The sequence below is a fragment of the Neopelma chrysocephalum genome, unplaced genomic scaffold (genome assembly GCF_003984885.1).
Source record: "Neopelma chrysocephalum unplaced genomic scaffold, ASM398488v2 Primary Assembly neopelma1_97222, whole genome shotgun sequence".
Classification (NCBI taxonomy): domain Eukaryota; kingdom Metazoa; phylum Chordata; class Aves; order Passeriformes; family Pipridae; genus Neopelma; species Neopelma chrysocephalum.
The window spans coordinates 1,309,591-1,323,565 of NW_020925863.1; the positions used below are offsets into that span (position 1 = coordinate 1,309,591).

General features: G+C 37.8%; 1 protein-coding gene across 4 annotated transcripts in view; it reads left to right on the forward strand.

Moving 5' to 3' along the window:
• Positions 1-13,975, forward strand: part of CAMSAP2 (calmodulin regulated spectrin associated protein family member 2) — an 82,475-nt gene that overhangs the window by 27,043 nt on the left and 41,457 nt on the right. For all 4 annotated transcript variants that reach the window (XM_027671812.1, XM_027671815.1, XM_027671816.1 and 1 more), the window contains exon 3: positions 13,166-13,327. In XM_027671812.1, coding sequence (XP_027527613.1) covers positions 13,166-13,327 — 162 coding nt within the window. The remainder of the gene's footprint in view (positions 1-13,165; positions 13,328-13,975) is intronic.

The following is a 13,975-nucleotide window of genomic DNA, read 5'->3' on the forward strand; positions in this document are numbered from 1 at the left end:
TCAGATGAAGACAGCCTTCAAAATAACTTTTATAGTCTATCATTGATTTACCTAGAATTTCCAAAAGAATTTGTAGTTTATCTGAAAAGAATCCCAGTATAGTCAGTTAGGGATTGATTCAGAAATCATTGTAAAGGTCATGTTAATAAATGATAGAAGTATTTTAAATAGTATCCAAGGAAAACCTCTGAAGAATCACTATTATTATGCCTTTTCTTTATTTTGAACCACTTCATGGTTACAGTTGAAGCTTTTTGGTAGATCAGTATGATCCAGTTGGCTGCCAGCCAGCCTGCAACCTTTCTGCAGTGGATGTGGGAAACAGGTATCTGAACAGCCAGCTCCATTCCAAGAGCTTCCTGCCATGGCTGTGCTGTCCTGGCACACAGCCCCATTTGCTGCTCTCGGGCCTGGCTGAAGGATGGAGCTGGAAGCACATTTCCTGTTGTGACTGCACGTCCTGGGATGGTACAAGGAAGTTGCAGGCTATAATGCACAGAGGGGAAAGGACTGAGGGATGTTTATATTCCTCCTCTCCGCAGTAGCTGCTCTGGTTGAACCTCTCTGTGTTTGTTCATTGGATGTGCAAAACTGATTTTGTTTTGTCTATTTTTTTTTTTTTGGTGTGTGTGAGTAACTGGCATTAAACAGCTACTTTCTCCTCTGCAGAAGGCACAATCCAAATTAAGTGTTTTGGATTTGATAAGTCATTTTGAACTACCTGAACTATATAGCAAGTGTTATACCACATGCTTTTTGATGATTAGTATTTATTTTGTATCCAAGGGCAAAGGGGATGAATGGGAAGAGCTGCAGATACAATAGAAAGCATATGTACTAATGTGAATGTTTCTATCAGTTTATGCATTTTTTTTTTTTTAATATTTTTGTCATTTTTCTTTGCAGCAATAGAAACATATGAAATTGCTTTATGGCATGAAACTTACTTTATTTAAAATTATGATTACAGGTGCATGTGTGATTGTTCTCCATTATTAATTATAAGATTATTAAATAGTTCTTCAATCATCTGATATACCTCACTTCTGTACCCGTATCTTTCATCTGTTGTGGAATAATAAAACAATGCATTAAGTCAATACATATACTTCAGAGGCATTATACACACTAAGTACACATTGCTTTGGAAGTTAAAATACTGCAGAATCCTCTGTTCAGGAAGAAACCATGTGTACATTCTCTTCTAGGCTTGGCATTTGTCTGGCCTGTGTTTGTTCTTGGGCCTCTATAGTGCCTCTTGCCTTGCTTGGTGTGTGTCCATATGTATCCAACATGGAACTTGAAAAAGACTTACAGTTCTTAAGTAATGTCTCAAAATAACAACTGTTCTATGTTAGAAGATGAATAATTAACATTACTAAGCAAACCCTAAATTGTCTAAACTATGTTTTAAAATACATTTTAATATATTGACAAGTTTTCATTTTTAGTATAGATTAAATTCTGCCCAGTCTTTCATATCTATAATGTGTACTGTAAGAATTTTTTTTGGCAAAATTACTTACTGATTTGGATTTATCCTATGTTTGGATGATCAGGCAGACACTGAAATGTATACTGCTTGTTACCTGTGACCAATAAATGTGCTGAGAACTGTATACCAGCTTTTCAATAAGTGTCCATGCCATCTGGTACTATTACAGTATTGATTTTTTTCATTTGCAAATATTATAGTTTGACTTACCTATGCAGACAGCCAGCTTTTTAGGTTTGATAAGATTTTCCTTTGGGTATTTTAGGTAACGTAAGTTACAGATACTACCTTCAATTCTGAAATAACATAATCGAAGCCAATGATTTTAAATTGATTGCTAAAGCAGCCAGTAATGTGTCTCACATGTACTTCAGCCAAGTTTCTCAATAATCATCCTTCCCATTTACGGATTATGGGATTTCAGAGTTTGGATGCTTGAAAAGAAAGAACAGATGTCAGTTAATTTCTAATTTTAATGAGAAGGAGGTTTGGAAAAACCCCAAACAAACCAAAGACATAAAACACGGAGAAAAATAAGGCTTTTTCTTAATTCAGAAATTAAGAAAAAAATTGGGAAGCAGCAATTTCTACTTTTCTTTGCTTTACTTACTCTGATCTGAAAAGCCATCAATTAAGTTCTTGCAGCAGTACCTCTCCATGGATTTTGGCCTGGCTTGATGTAATGCAGTCCTTAATGCTTACACTACCTTCTTTTCCAGCTCTTCCAAACAAAACTGTTTTCAGTTCCTCCAAATGTTCAACAGCCAAACTGCCCAGCAAAGATTTTTGTTCTGTGGTTTTAGGCTTTTGGCTGACAGACCAGTATCACCAATTAATCAAACTGCCCGAGTCTTGCATAGGGCCTGCACTGATCCTTCCCCGGCACTGCACATGGCACTGCTGATGGGACTTCATGTTTACAGCTGGTGGGCTCTGAATAAGTCATTTAAGGACAGCTATAAAGTACTTTCCTGTTCCTTCCCTCCCTTCATCCCTTCATCTCTCTTCCTCTTCCCAATTAACAAGGTGATTTAATAGTTAACATTCGTATGTGGGGGTGGGTCACTGCTTTTGCCAAAGGAAAGATTTTGGCATTATGTGAAGGGCTTGTGTGGTTTCTGGGCAGCATGCACTGACATACCTTGTGCATGTAGCAGAGGTTTCAAATAATACTGTTGCTGTTAACTGCTATTCTTGGAAGCACAGAAAATACTTAAAATCTAGTAATTGCCATCTTAAGTAAATATTTTGAAAATGAAAGAAGTTACCAGTTTTCCTGTTTCTGTATTGTGATTTTCTGTTCAGCTGCTTTGTGTTTTGTTTCATTTATCACCATGCCCTCTTACTTAGCTTGTCTTAATTGTGGAGAAAAGGAGGAGTGATGTTTTGCCAAAGAAAATAGTTGTTTACTACAATGTGAATAGGCTACTGCTGCAGCTGACTTTACTGTTTCCAGAGCTGCTAATTAAGCAACATCTCCTGGAATAATAACATTATAAACCAAAAATGCATGAGGACTGAGGACATGATCATGTGTTTTATTGTTTTAATCTTTAAATAAACGTATGAACTGGCCGTTATTTCATTACCAAAGAGAGGTGGAGGATAAGACTTTCAAGTTCATTTTCATGCTCTGAAAAGTATCGGTTTACAAACAAATACTTGTGAAAGATGAGAATGGTCATTGTTGTACCTTGGTTGTCCGTTAACTGAGAAGTAGTCTCTAGTTCACAGTGGTCTCCTGTTGTATCTTAATTCTTTGGATAAAATGTTCTAGTCATTTCTGTGGATAGGAAAGAAGCTAATTAACCATTTCATTTTTCAAAAGAAAGTTTTCTTGAAGAAAATGTTCTTCCTGAAGATGGTGTCATATTAATCATGCCTTTACCAAAGTAACTTGTAAGAAAGGCTTTAGTTACTATTTCATTGATCTTCCCATTTTTGTGAAAAGCTGATAGAAAGCCAATCCATTGCCTTACTAGTATGCTGCTTGAATTCCAGATTATTTTTTAAGTGGAGTGATTGTTGACAGGAGCAGTCCATATTGTAGGTATCCCCTCCTCAGCACAACCCTTTTCTGTCTGACAACCTGCTCCTGCTGGTCTGCAGCAGTTCCTGATGCAGGCAGAGCCTGTGTATGACCCTCTGCTTAGCGGAAGCTTATGGTGGTAGAGACTGCTGCCAGATGTCCTGCAAAGATCTCCAACAGTAGATGAAGTGGACATCCTCGGGTGCAAGTAATCTATTAAAAAGGATTATTGGTACAGCAGGATCTCTGTGAAGGCATGCAGATTGCTCTTTTGAAAGTATAAAGTATATTCCTGAGTGCAGAGTTGATTTGGAAGATGAAAAAACAGATCATAAAGTTTACAGTAAAGTAACTATTTTATGCCTGTGAGTGCATATGTAGGAGTCTTTCTCTGAAGAACCCACACTACTTCAGAGGTTCAAGATCTGTCTTAAAGCTTGATGTTTAGTCTAGATTAACCAACCAAGTGGAAAGGCTTTTGAGTATGTTTGTCAAAACAACCATAATGTACCTTTCCCACTTGTGCTGTAACATCTCTGTGGACCACTGTTGTGGCTGGCCTGTCGTAATCCTTTAATAAGTAGATGAAAAAATGTTGGTCAGCTGTCTGATTTAGTAATGCTATTAGTCAGCAGCTTGTCACTTACAAGGTTTTACTACATTAACAGCCATAGAGAAACAGATTTCTTGTGATCAGTATACTTTTCTGTGTCTGTTTTAATTATTTAACACTGCGGATAGAGTTCATTTAAGTAGGAGAATGGGAAATTTCTTTTGACCTTGGCTGTTATTTTAGAGGAAAATGTTTGACGAGGTTAATTTCCCTCCCATGTCTTACTGCTCTGTGTTATGGTCTATAAATGTGATATTCCTATAAACCTTTGAGAAAAAGGTAAAATAACTCCTTAATGTAATTGCCATTACTGTAAGGAGTGTGATGACCTCATTTCTCTGCCCTTCTATGGTTAATAAAGAAACAGCGAGGAAATTGTCAGGAGCCTGTTCATATGCAAATGGAGGAAGATTTCATATTATGTTTTCATATAAAACTTGAAACTAGTTTTTCTCATTTTGAAGATAGTATGTTGAAATAACCATATGTGTTCTGATTTCTTGGGTCAGTATTTTGCTAGATCAACACAGAAAGCTAACCCAAAGAAAGTTTCTCATGTTTCTTTCCTAAAAATAGATTTTTGTGTATCAGCAGTTAACCAAAAACCACAGAAACTTTTCATAGGCTTTTGAGCAGCAGCTTAATAAAATTATGGTGATATTTGACATGTGACAAGATGAAGTTGTCCCTAGGTCTTGCATTTCAGAGGCATTGGCTTCAACACTAAATTTATTTGTTTTATCTAAGATGCTGAATGATACACGTGTCCTCCACATATGGTAAAAATACAAATTTGGACCAAGAAGGATGATCACTCTCAAAAACAAAGATGAGTTTTGCAACAAAATGTGATTTTATGATTGAAAGTTAATCTTCAAATGCCTTCCCTGAGAATTTAAGTGTGTATTTCCAGTGTGGTATTTTGGCAAGTGTCTCACGTGAGTTCCAGCTGGGAGGCACATTTCCCGAGGAAACTGAGTAGAATGTAGGTGTTAAAAACATAACCTGGAAGGCCAGTCCCAGAACTGTGTGGAATTTAGTTGGAGGTTTCCATTGATAACTAGGCCTTACTTTGATCTTCTTTTGGTTTGAGAAATGAGGGAAAGAACCACAGCTGACTTTATCTCTCCTCTTGTAGGAAAGAATATTATATCAGTTACCTGAGCTACGAAAGCTGCCATTCAAAAATGCCTATCAATATTTAACTGTCAAATGTGTTAACTAGAAGTCTATGTCATAAAGTTTCAAAACTGGTCTGCTCTGATAACATACAAGCAAGTGGCTCTGAGGGGTTTGCCAGTGGGACTTGCAGCATGCTGAGGCACAGTGCTGGGTGAAGTCCTGCACTGGAGAAGACATGCCTCTGTTTCCTTCTCCACTCTCATCTCCATGAATTAGTATCCCAGCCCCACATACATATTTTATTTTGGGACCTCTGCCTCTTTTTCTCTTTGCCTTTCCAACTTCCTCTCTTATGTACTTCAGCACATCACCCAAACCTGAACTCTTCACCTGTAATTCTGTAGAAATCTGGCTTGTCTTGTCACTGCTCCTCCCTCTCCACAAGGAAGTGGCAGTTCTGCAGCACTGCCGTGTGTTCCTTCAGCAGATGTTCTGAGATGAATATGCTTTGATACTCTCTGGTGATAACTGCCTCTGCAGGTGTTTTAGCTAAGCTGCCAGAGAAGTTAAACCAGTGCTTTTAACATCATTACTATGCAGGTATGAATGAGTCAGGAAGAAGGAACTACTTTTTATTTATATATGGGTAAGATGAAGACTTGTTTTTCTTTTTCCCGTTCCTATGTTCTTCAAAGAGTGGTGAAGCTTGTTGTGACAAAAGAAATTCAGATGGTATTTTATATAATTACTACTTGTTCTTGGTTTAAATATCCAGCACATGAGAGCAAGGAGGCAGTCCATATGAGTAATTTTTGTAAGAGATTTTTGCTTTTGGTTTATCTGGACAGGATTTGACAGTCCTGAATTATCTGCAAAAACAAAATCTTCTGGGAAATCTGAGGCTCTTGCTATTTACTTGTCAAAGTGTATATAACTGTCTTGTTATCAGTTATCCTGCATTAATTTCTTGGTTTAGTTTAATCTAAACAACTGCAAGTGGTTTATTTTTTGAAACATGGAATACTTAGCATAAAGGCACTTGAAGGGCCTTTGTGGTTTTTACCATTAGGCACTTGATTCTTCCAATAAATAAGATACAGGCAACTTGTAGTGGTTAAGCATATTAAAAAAAAATCAAAGTAGGTTGTGTGAAACTATTAAATATGACAAAATTAAAATAATATGATGAACATAATTTGCTAGTTCCTGATTCCAGTGCGTGTTGTGCAGGTATTTTGTTTCACTATGACCTGGAGTAGGTCAAGGTCTCACTTGGTTATTTGATCCAGAAAGAATCTGGGAACCTCTGTTAGGTATTTAGTTAGGATTGAGCTGGTACATCAAATTAAGTTCCCTAACAAGCATAATGAAGAAACCTTAGGTAGAACTTAAAAGTGCTCTCAAAGTGCTTAACTCAGCAAGTATCTGTACTTAACAAATCCTTTTTATAGAAGTGAACTACGTTTCCTGTGTCAGCTGTGTATAGTCAGTTAAATAATGATTTTTTAACATATATATTCATATAAGAGATTGCTAAATTAAAAAAAGTTACCCAAATACAGAAAGCCATAAAAATACTGCAAGTAAAAACAATTCCCTCTACCTTGCAGAACCTGCCTCGATGTGCTTAGCATGACTCAGTAGTGGCCGTTTTTGCTGAATAAGCATCTTATCAGAGTCAAGTGCTTGTTCTTCATGACAGTGCAGCGACGAGGTAATTCCACATGATCATTCACTTGCAGGACAAGACTAACTAGACAACTGGGGTTATTTTAGGATTGTGCTTAGGCATAAGTACTGTGTGAGGCTAGAGAAGAACTGCATCCAAAAACATCAAACAGAGCAGAACTGACTACTTCAGACTGTTCTGTTTTGTTGATTGAAATATTTTAGAATTTATTGCCTTTGTAGTATCAGAATTTTCTTCAATTTGCTGTATAAATGATGGTGAAATTTGTAATAGAGTTATCACCTATTGGCACTGCTCATTAATTCCTTCCTCACTTCCTGCAGTATCAAGCTTGGCCTATGCCTTCCCTGAGCTGGAATTCTGCAATTTTCCGCTCCTAGTTAAGACTTGGAATTTCGATTATGCTAGCAGATTCATTTGAGATTTGGATTATCTGGGGGAGAGTCTCTGGAAAAGGGAGTCTGGGGGCTAAAGCTACTCAGCCTTCTCAAACTGTGCTGTGCACAGAATCTGCAAGGGAGCTGGATTCAGAGCCGTGGGTTAGAGTGGTACAGAAGGGGATCCTGGCACTGCTCATGGCACACCTTTCCTGTGTGTTCAATCCCTCACTTGCCTACTGTTACTGTGTGTCTTTTACTCTGGATATCAGCAACTCTGGTTTTACTTTTTTTTTCCTCCCTAAGTACATCTTATACTGTTTATTCCATATATATTCTTGATAATCAGAGTAAGTTTCATCAAACCATTGGAATTACTGTTTTTTACTGTTGTGTGAGAAGTATCTGAACCTCTGTTTTCAGAAGATAGGAATGGTTAGTTACATACATAACTACTGATGCAATGGATATAAAAATTCTCCCAGCCAAATGTAGAGAGCTGATCTCATCTGTTCTTTGCTCAAGTGCCTGATCTAGTCTAGGCAAAATCTTTAGGGAATTTAGCTAGAAATATATGTATTTGTTGTGCAAGTGATATGTGCAGTGTAATGATCCTTTTTTTTTTTAAAATATGACCAAATTCCTTCACAAAATTCTTGCAAAAAAATTCTTGAAGCACAACCAACTTGAGTTAGAACAGGAGTACACATGTGTGTTTACAAAAGCCATATTCTGTCAAAGATCAAATCTCTTGGCCAAAGCATAGCGAGATTGGGGGACTTTTATTTTTAGCACGAGGGTAACGATTATATCGTCTTTTTCTTTCTGCCTCTTTCTTCAAGCACAGTAGTGGGAAATGGGTTTGTCTATGTTTTGCTTATGGAGGTAGGTCATAAGAGAAGTCCTGACCTGAATGTCATTTAATGGAATATGAGAAATATCCTTAGTAGTAGGTAACAATATGGGTGCTGTCTGTAATTTGCAATATTTATCCCTAAGTATCTGTGTGTACAGTATTATATGCACCTTTTGCTTAGTACTCTTTAAATGAAGTTGTTTTCAGTTCTTCAAGGGACATGAAGCAAGCTCTGTAATCAAACATTAGGCAGACAGGGAAGGCATTAGCAGTCATGCTCAGAATAATTTTTCTTCTACAGTTCAGTAAGCTTCTTATTGAAGTATTCAGCAGTAGAAAGAAAAGCTGTGGAACCTACATTACAGGGCAGAAACTAACTAGTAATTACATGAGATTGTTAAGATTAGTAAGTTAAAGCTCTTGTGCTCTGTGCAGGCTGTAGCTGGGCAAGACAAAACCACATTTGTGTCTTAGAAAATAAAATACCTCTAAGAATCCAAGGTTTTGTGTTTTTTTAATATATCATCGTGTTCTATTTAAGACTTTAGTGCTTTGCACTATTGTAGTGAAATGATCAAAGAATGAAAAGATATTTTGAATTGGCTTAAACCAAATCTCTGCATAACACTTCTTGTGTTGTTCGCTGCTGCTGTGTTGATCTTGTTTATTGGTTGGTTTTTTTAAAAGATATTTCTCTAATGTTCTTTTATTCTACTCTGTGTGTTTTTTTTTTTCTTATTTCTCTAATTTTAGTTTTATTTTGGAACCATGTATTGTGTGCAGTTTTGGTCACCATAATATAAGAAAGATATTAAGCCATAAGAGTGTCCAAAAGAGGGCAATGAAGATGGTGAAGGGTCTGGAGGGGAAGCTGTGTGAGGAGTGGCTGAGATCACTTGGTGTGTTGAGACTGGAGAAGAGGAGACTGAGGAGAGACCTCATCACAGTTACAACTTCCTTGTGACGGGAAGAGGAGGGACAGGCACTGATCTCTTCTCTCTGCTGACCAGTGACAGGACCCAAGGGAATGGCCTGAAGTCGTGTCCGGGGAGGTTTAGGTTGAGTATTGGCAAGAGGTTCTTTGCCCAGAGGATCGTTGGGTGCTGGAACAGCCTCCCCAGGGAAGTGGTCACAGCACCAAGCCTGACAGAGTTCAAGAAGTGTTTGGACAATGCTCTTGGTCCTGTGCAGGGCCAGGAGTTGGACTCGATGATCCTTATGGACCCCTTCCAACTCATCATATTCTGTGATTCTGTGATGTTTATTCGTATATGCCTTGCTGCAATTCTAGATGTGGGAGGTATGTGACAGCATGAAATCCTGCCTGGGTTTCTATGCTGTGTATCAGAATGCTCAGAGGAAATATCAGCATTTAATGTACTGTCTTGATACAAGTCATCAGCAGCTACTGGGGACTTCCTTCAGGTGTTGTGTTACAGGCTTGTCTGGAGAAAGAGGACATTGCTGAGTGGTGATTGTAGTTTCTGCCCACCTCAGAGTGGTTTGTTTCTCCTTCAGATATGAGAAGTTGCTTCCATGAGTAATTCACTCATAATTGCGGATCCAACTAGTAAAAGTGAACTCTCCCACTTGATTTTTTTAGCTGTACCTAAAATATGTTGTTCGATGAGAAAGGCAAATCCATAGAATTTCTTAAAAATTAGGGTTTTTTAGAGAACTTCAGCAGTTATGCTGTCAAAGCCTGTATTTGGAACAGTAGGACACTATTTTTGTAGTGTGGTTTTTAATTTACTCTTTCTCATTGAGCATAGTGGATCAGGAGATGTAAAAGAATGCAGCTTGTCTTACTTTTTACAGAATAAGTGGAAGAAAACCAGTAGAGCTGTATATGGAATTAAATAGTTTTCTCATTCTTTCTGTACCTCCTTTTAAAAAGAACCCAAACAAACCAAACTAAAAAACAACTATTTTAGATGCCTGTTATCCTGTGTGTTTATTTAGTTGCTTGTAATTTTCTGGGGGAATAAATCCATATATGTTATTCGTTTTAAATATTTTTATTAGTAAGATTTTTGCTAACTGAAAAAAATAGCAATTTTGTTGTTTGTTTCTCAGGATAATACTCATTCTTCTTTTTATTATTTAATGTTTTTAAAAAGTCTTCTGAGTGTCTTGCCTGGATTCTAAAGAAAATAACTTGGAGTCACTTTTGAGACCGAAGATGCTTGCATTTGATTGTTTATGTAAAATAAAGTTTGTGACATGAATTTAGTTGGTGTGGGTAAAAGTTTATTACACTTAGTTTTGATAATACAAAGCATTATCTAGGGTCATTCCCTTCATTGTTCCTTCTGTTTACTTAAGTAGTTTGCAGTTCATTAATGATTTGCTAGAAACAATAAAAATGTGACTCAACTAACTAAATGTAAATAATTTAATTTTCCTAATGTATTTATAATGTATTGAGCATATTGGCAGTTTTAGCAACACTTCAGTGGCATTCTCTCTCCATTGGCAATCCACTTTATATAGGCATGATCAAGTTTTCCAGAGAAGCTGATGATCCAGCATGGGAAATGAAGGCTACTAAATTCCTCTGGGAGAGTTTCCAGGGATAGCTTTTCTTGCAGGCCATTCTCAAAGCACTGTAGTACCCAGTGAACTAGTCATTGATCAACAGTTGGGGAAGAAGATGCTGCTTCCACACCTGCTTGAACTTCCTTGGTTGTCAGCCCTCAGTGGAAAGCAGTGTCCTCCCGCAGGCAGGGATGAAAACAATCCCCTCGTGCCGCAGGCAGCGTGAGCAGTTCTGGATCAGCTCGGGTGATCCCCAGCACACTTGTAGCAGTAGCACGCTGTATGAGGCCACTCTTACGTTTGACTGGAAAACATGATTTTTTTGCTCCACCTCCTCCTAAAAGGCAAATCCAACATTTTCTTGCTCTTTTAATTATATCTTAATTTCATCTCCTGGGGAGATTCTGAAAACAGCCGTTCAGACTAGGTGAGAAAAATGTAGCAAGGAAAGATTATTAGGTCAATGACCCTGGATGTCAGAGATTATCCAAATCTTCCCTTCTTTCTTGTGTACTACATATGCTAAACTTCTTGCATAAACTGCGTAAACTTCCTTCTGCAGTCTGAGCTGGAAACTCCTGCCAGAATTGCATGGATTTGTATGACTGACCCAGGCTCTGCAATCCCTCACAACATTTTGGGGGACTGTACTAGTAGTTAATGACTTGAACTTTTCTCTGCATTGCTGGGCCAACAAAGGAGTGGCTTGTGCATCCCTGGATAGCATTGCTGCACTGCACACTGGAGTGCAGGCTCCTTGGGAGGCTGGATATGGGCAATACTCTTTTCCTTCTTGAATGCTTTGAGTGGCAAGAATTCAGCTCCCCAGCACTTTCCTTCATTCCCCTAAGAGCTTGTATCAGTATTTGTTCATAAAGGTCTGCAAGTAAATTCATAAGGCACAATAATGGTGTGGAAGGAGTTTATTCTGAATAAGTCCATCAGTGGTGTCAGGAGTGAGGAGATGCTGTTTCCCAGCCTGGCTGCACTGCCACTGCTGGGAGCACAGGTGGAGTCTGGGGCAGACAGGGCTCTCAGGTCACATCCAGGGTCCAAGGAAAACAAGCTCATCCCAAGAAGGTTGGCTATCAGGAACAGTTTTGTGAATGTCTTTAGTAGATAAAGTGACTGTAGTTTGCCTTTTTTTTGTCAAACAAAGCAACTTAACTGCATTAAAAAAATTGATATGTGCTGCTGCCTACTTCTGAGGTCAGCATCATCACTGTCGTTGGTGGTACAAACACTAAGGGCAGCATGAAGTCTGGATCTGTTCATTTCCTGCTGGAAATTCTGGAGTGAATTATGTGCATCAAGTACCTTAAGTGTGATGATTAGATAGCATATTGCCGTGTGACTCATGTTGTTCGTTGCTGTTACCATGGCTGTCACAGCTACCTTGTGAGATGTTTATATGAATATTTTTTATAGCATTGAAGTGATGGTGTTAGCAAGTGTTGGGGATTTTTGTTTGCTTTGTGAGCTGTGTTTAAAGTCAATGTTTTAAAAAATACGTCTTTAGAAATTGTTCTGATCCACGGGAAATCTTGCTTAATACTTAGAAAACTGTTTCTGTTTTTGTTATCATGAAGATAAAGGAAATCTGTTTAGTTGTAGGCACTGCCTCTACAAACTGCAGTCATTTTGTTATTCGATCACAAGAATCTAATGTAAATCCTGGTTGTCATCCTCTTTTTATTGCTGTGTTTGGGGGTTTTGTTGGGTTTTTTTGAGGGGGGCAGGGGAAGTTGTTTGTTTATTTTTAAGTATTACAAACTGTGAAATAGCCGTTGTCTTTTAAGACATAACACCAGGAGAAATGTACCTCATCTTTTAAAAGAAGCTATGTTTTATTTATCAGTACATGCTTATTTTAAACCTAGTTGAGCATATCTAGCTGCATCTGGATAACATAATTAATATACTAGAAGAAAGAATATGTTTTTCTATCATGTTGGGGGTTTTGCTAAAGATTAGTATAATCGTGTCTTCTTCCTGGATTATGACTTTAAATACAGATCAACTTTCACATATTAATGCAGCATTTTCGTGATGATGAAGGTTGTTTAGCAGGCAGTCTCAGCTTTTATTTCCAGTACAAATAACATTGATCAGGCGGGGGGGTTGTTTTTCCTATGGTGACAAATTTAAAAGATCTCTTTAGCTCTGTTAAAGGTGATGAGATGTTTGAATCATTAAATTTGCTTATTCTTTTCATTTTCAGTTCTTTAATTTTTGTGTTCATTTTCTTACAGGAGTTATTTTAATTTGAAATTTAATTCGTGTTCTCAAATCTGTTATGTTTGTTTTCATTTGCTAAAAGCTGACAACCAGGCAGAAAACTATAGTTTTGGTCTTTTCACATATGTGGCTGTGTTGACAAGCAATCCATAAGAAAGTGATCTTTTGATTTGCAAGCTAATTAGGTATTGCTGCTTCTGGTTGCAGAGCGCTCACTTGGCCATGATTGATACCCTCATGATGGCCTACACGGTGGAGATGGTCAGCGTGGAGAAAGTGATTGCCTGCACTCAGCAGTATTCAACCTTCCTCCAAGCTACAGATGTACCTTATGATATTGAGGATGCTGTCATGTACTGGATAAATAAGGTATGAGTACTGGAAAGGCAGGCTGACTTTCTTTGTAGCCTGTGTGATTCGATTAGGGTGAGAGGGTAGGATATGTGTGTATGTAGGTGTATCAGCGCTGTGTCTGATACAGACTGTTCCTTTAGCCTGTTTATGGATAATAAAAAACAAAGTTTGCAGAAATAAGTTAAGCATGTTTTGTGAACCAAATAAATGGGAAGGCTAACTAAATACTGTAATATACATTACATGTGACATCTTAGCTGTCACTGTCACATTGAGGTGCCGTGATGGCTGCTCGAGGGTCTCTTCCTGGCTCTTTAGAAGTTGTCATCTCATTGTGTAACCTAAACCCAAAGGTATTCTGTTTGTGTTTGAACACCTCTTGCTTAAAGTGATCTACCTTCACTGCATCACCAAATCAAGTAACAAGGATACACTGTTAATCAAATATGATCGAGCATAATAAGGGGCAAGGTAGTTGATACAATGTAAAGCTATCAAGTAGTGACCCTAGACTGCATCTGAGACTGACATTGGCTGATTTTGCTTCAGGGATTTAGTCTGAAATAATTGTTTTATCTTTTTAGTTAACTCTGTGGTTGTAATTTGTAGACCTTTTGAAAGCCTGTAATTTCTATGACTTGTTTCTTAGACAACTGAATGAAC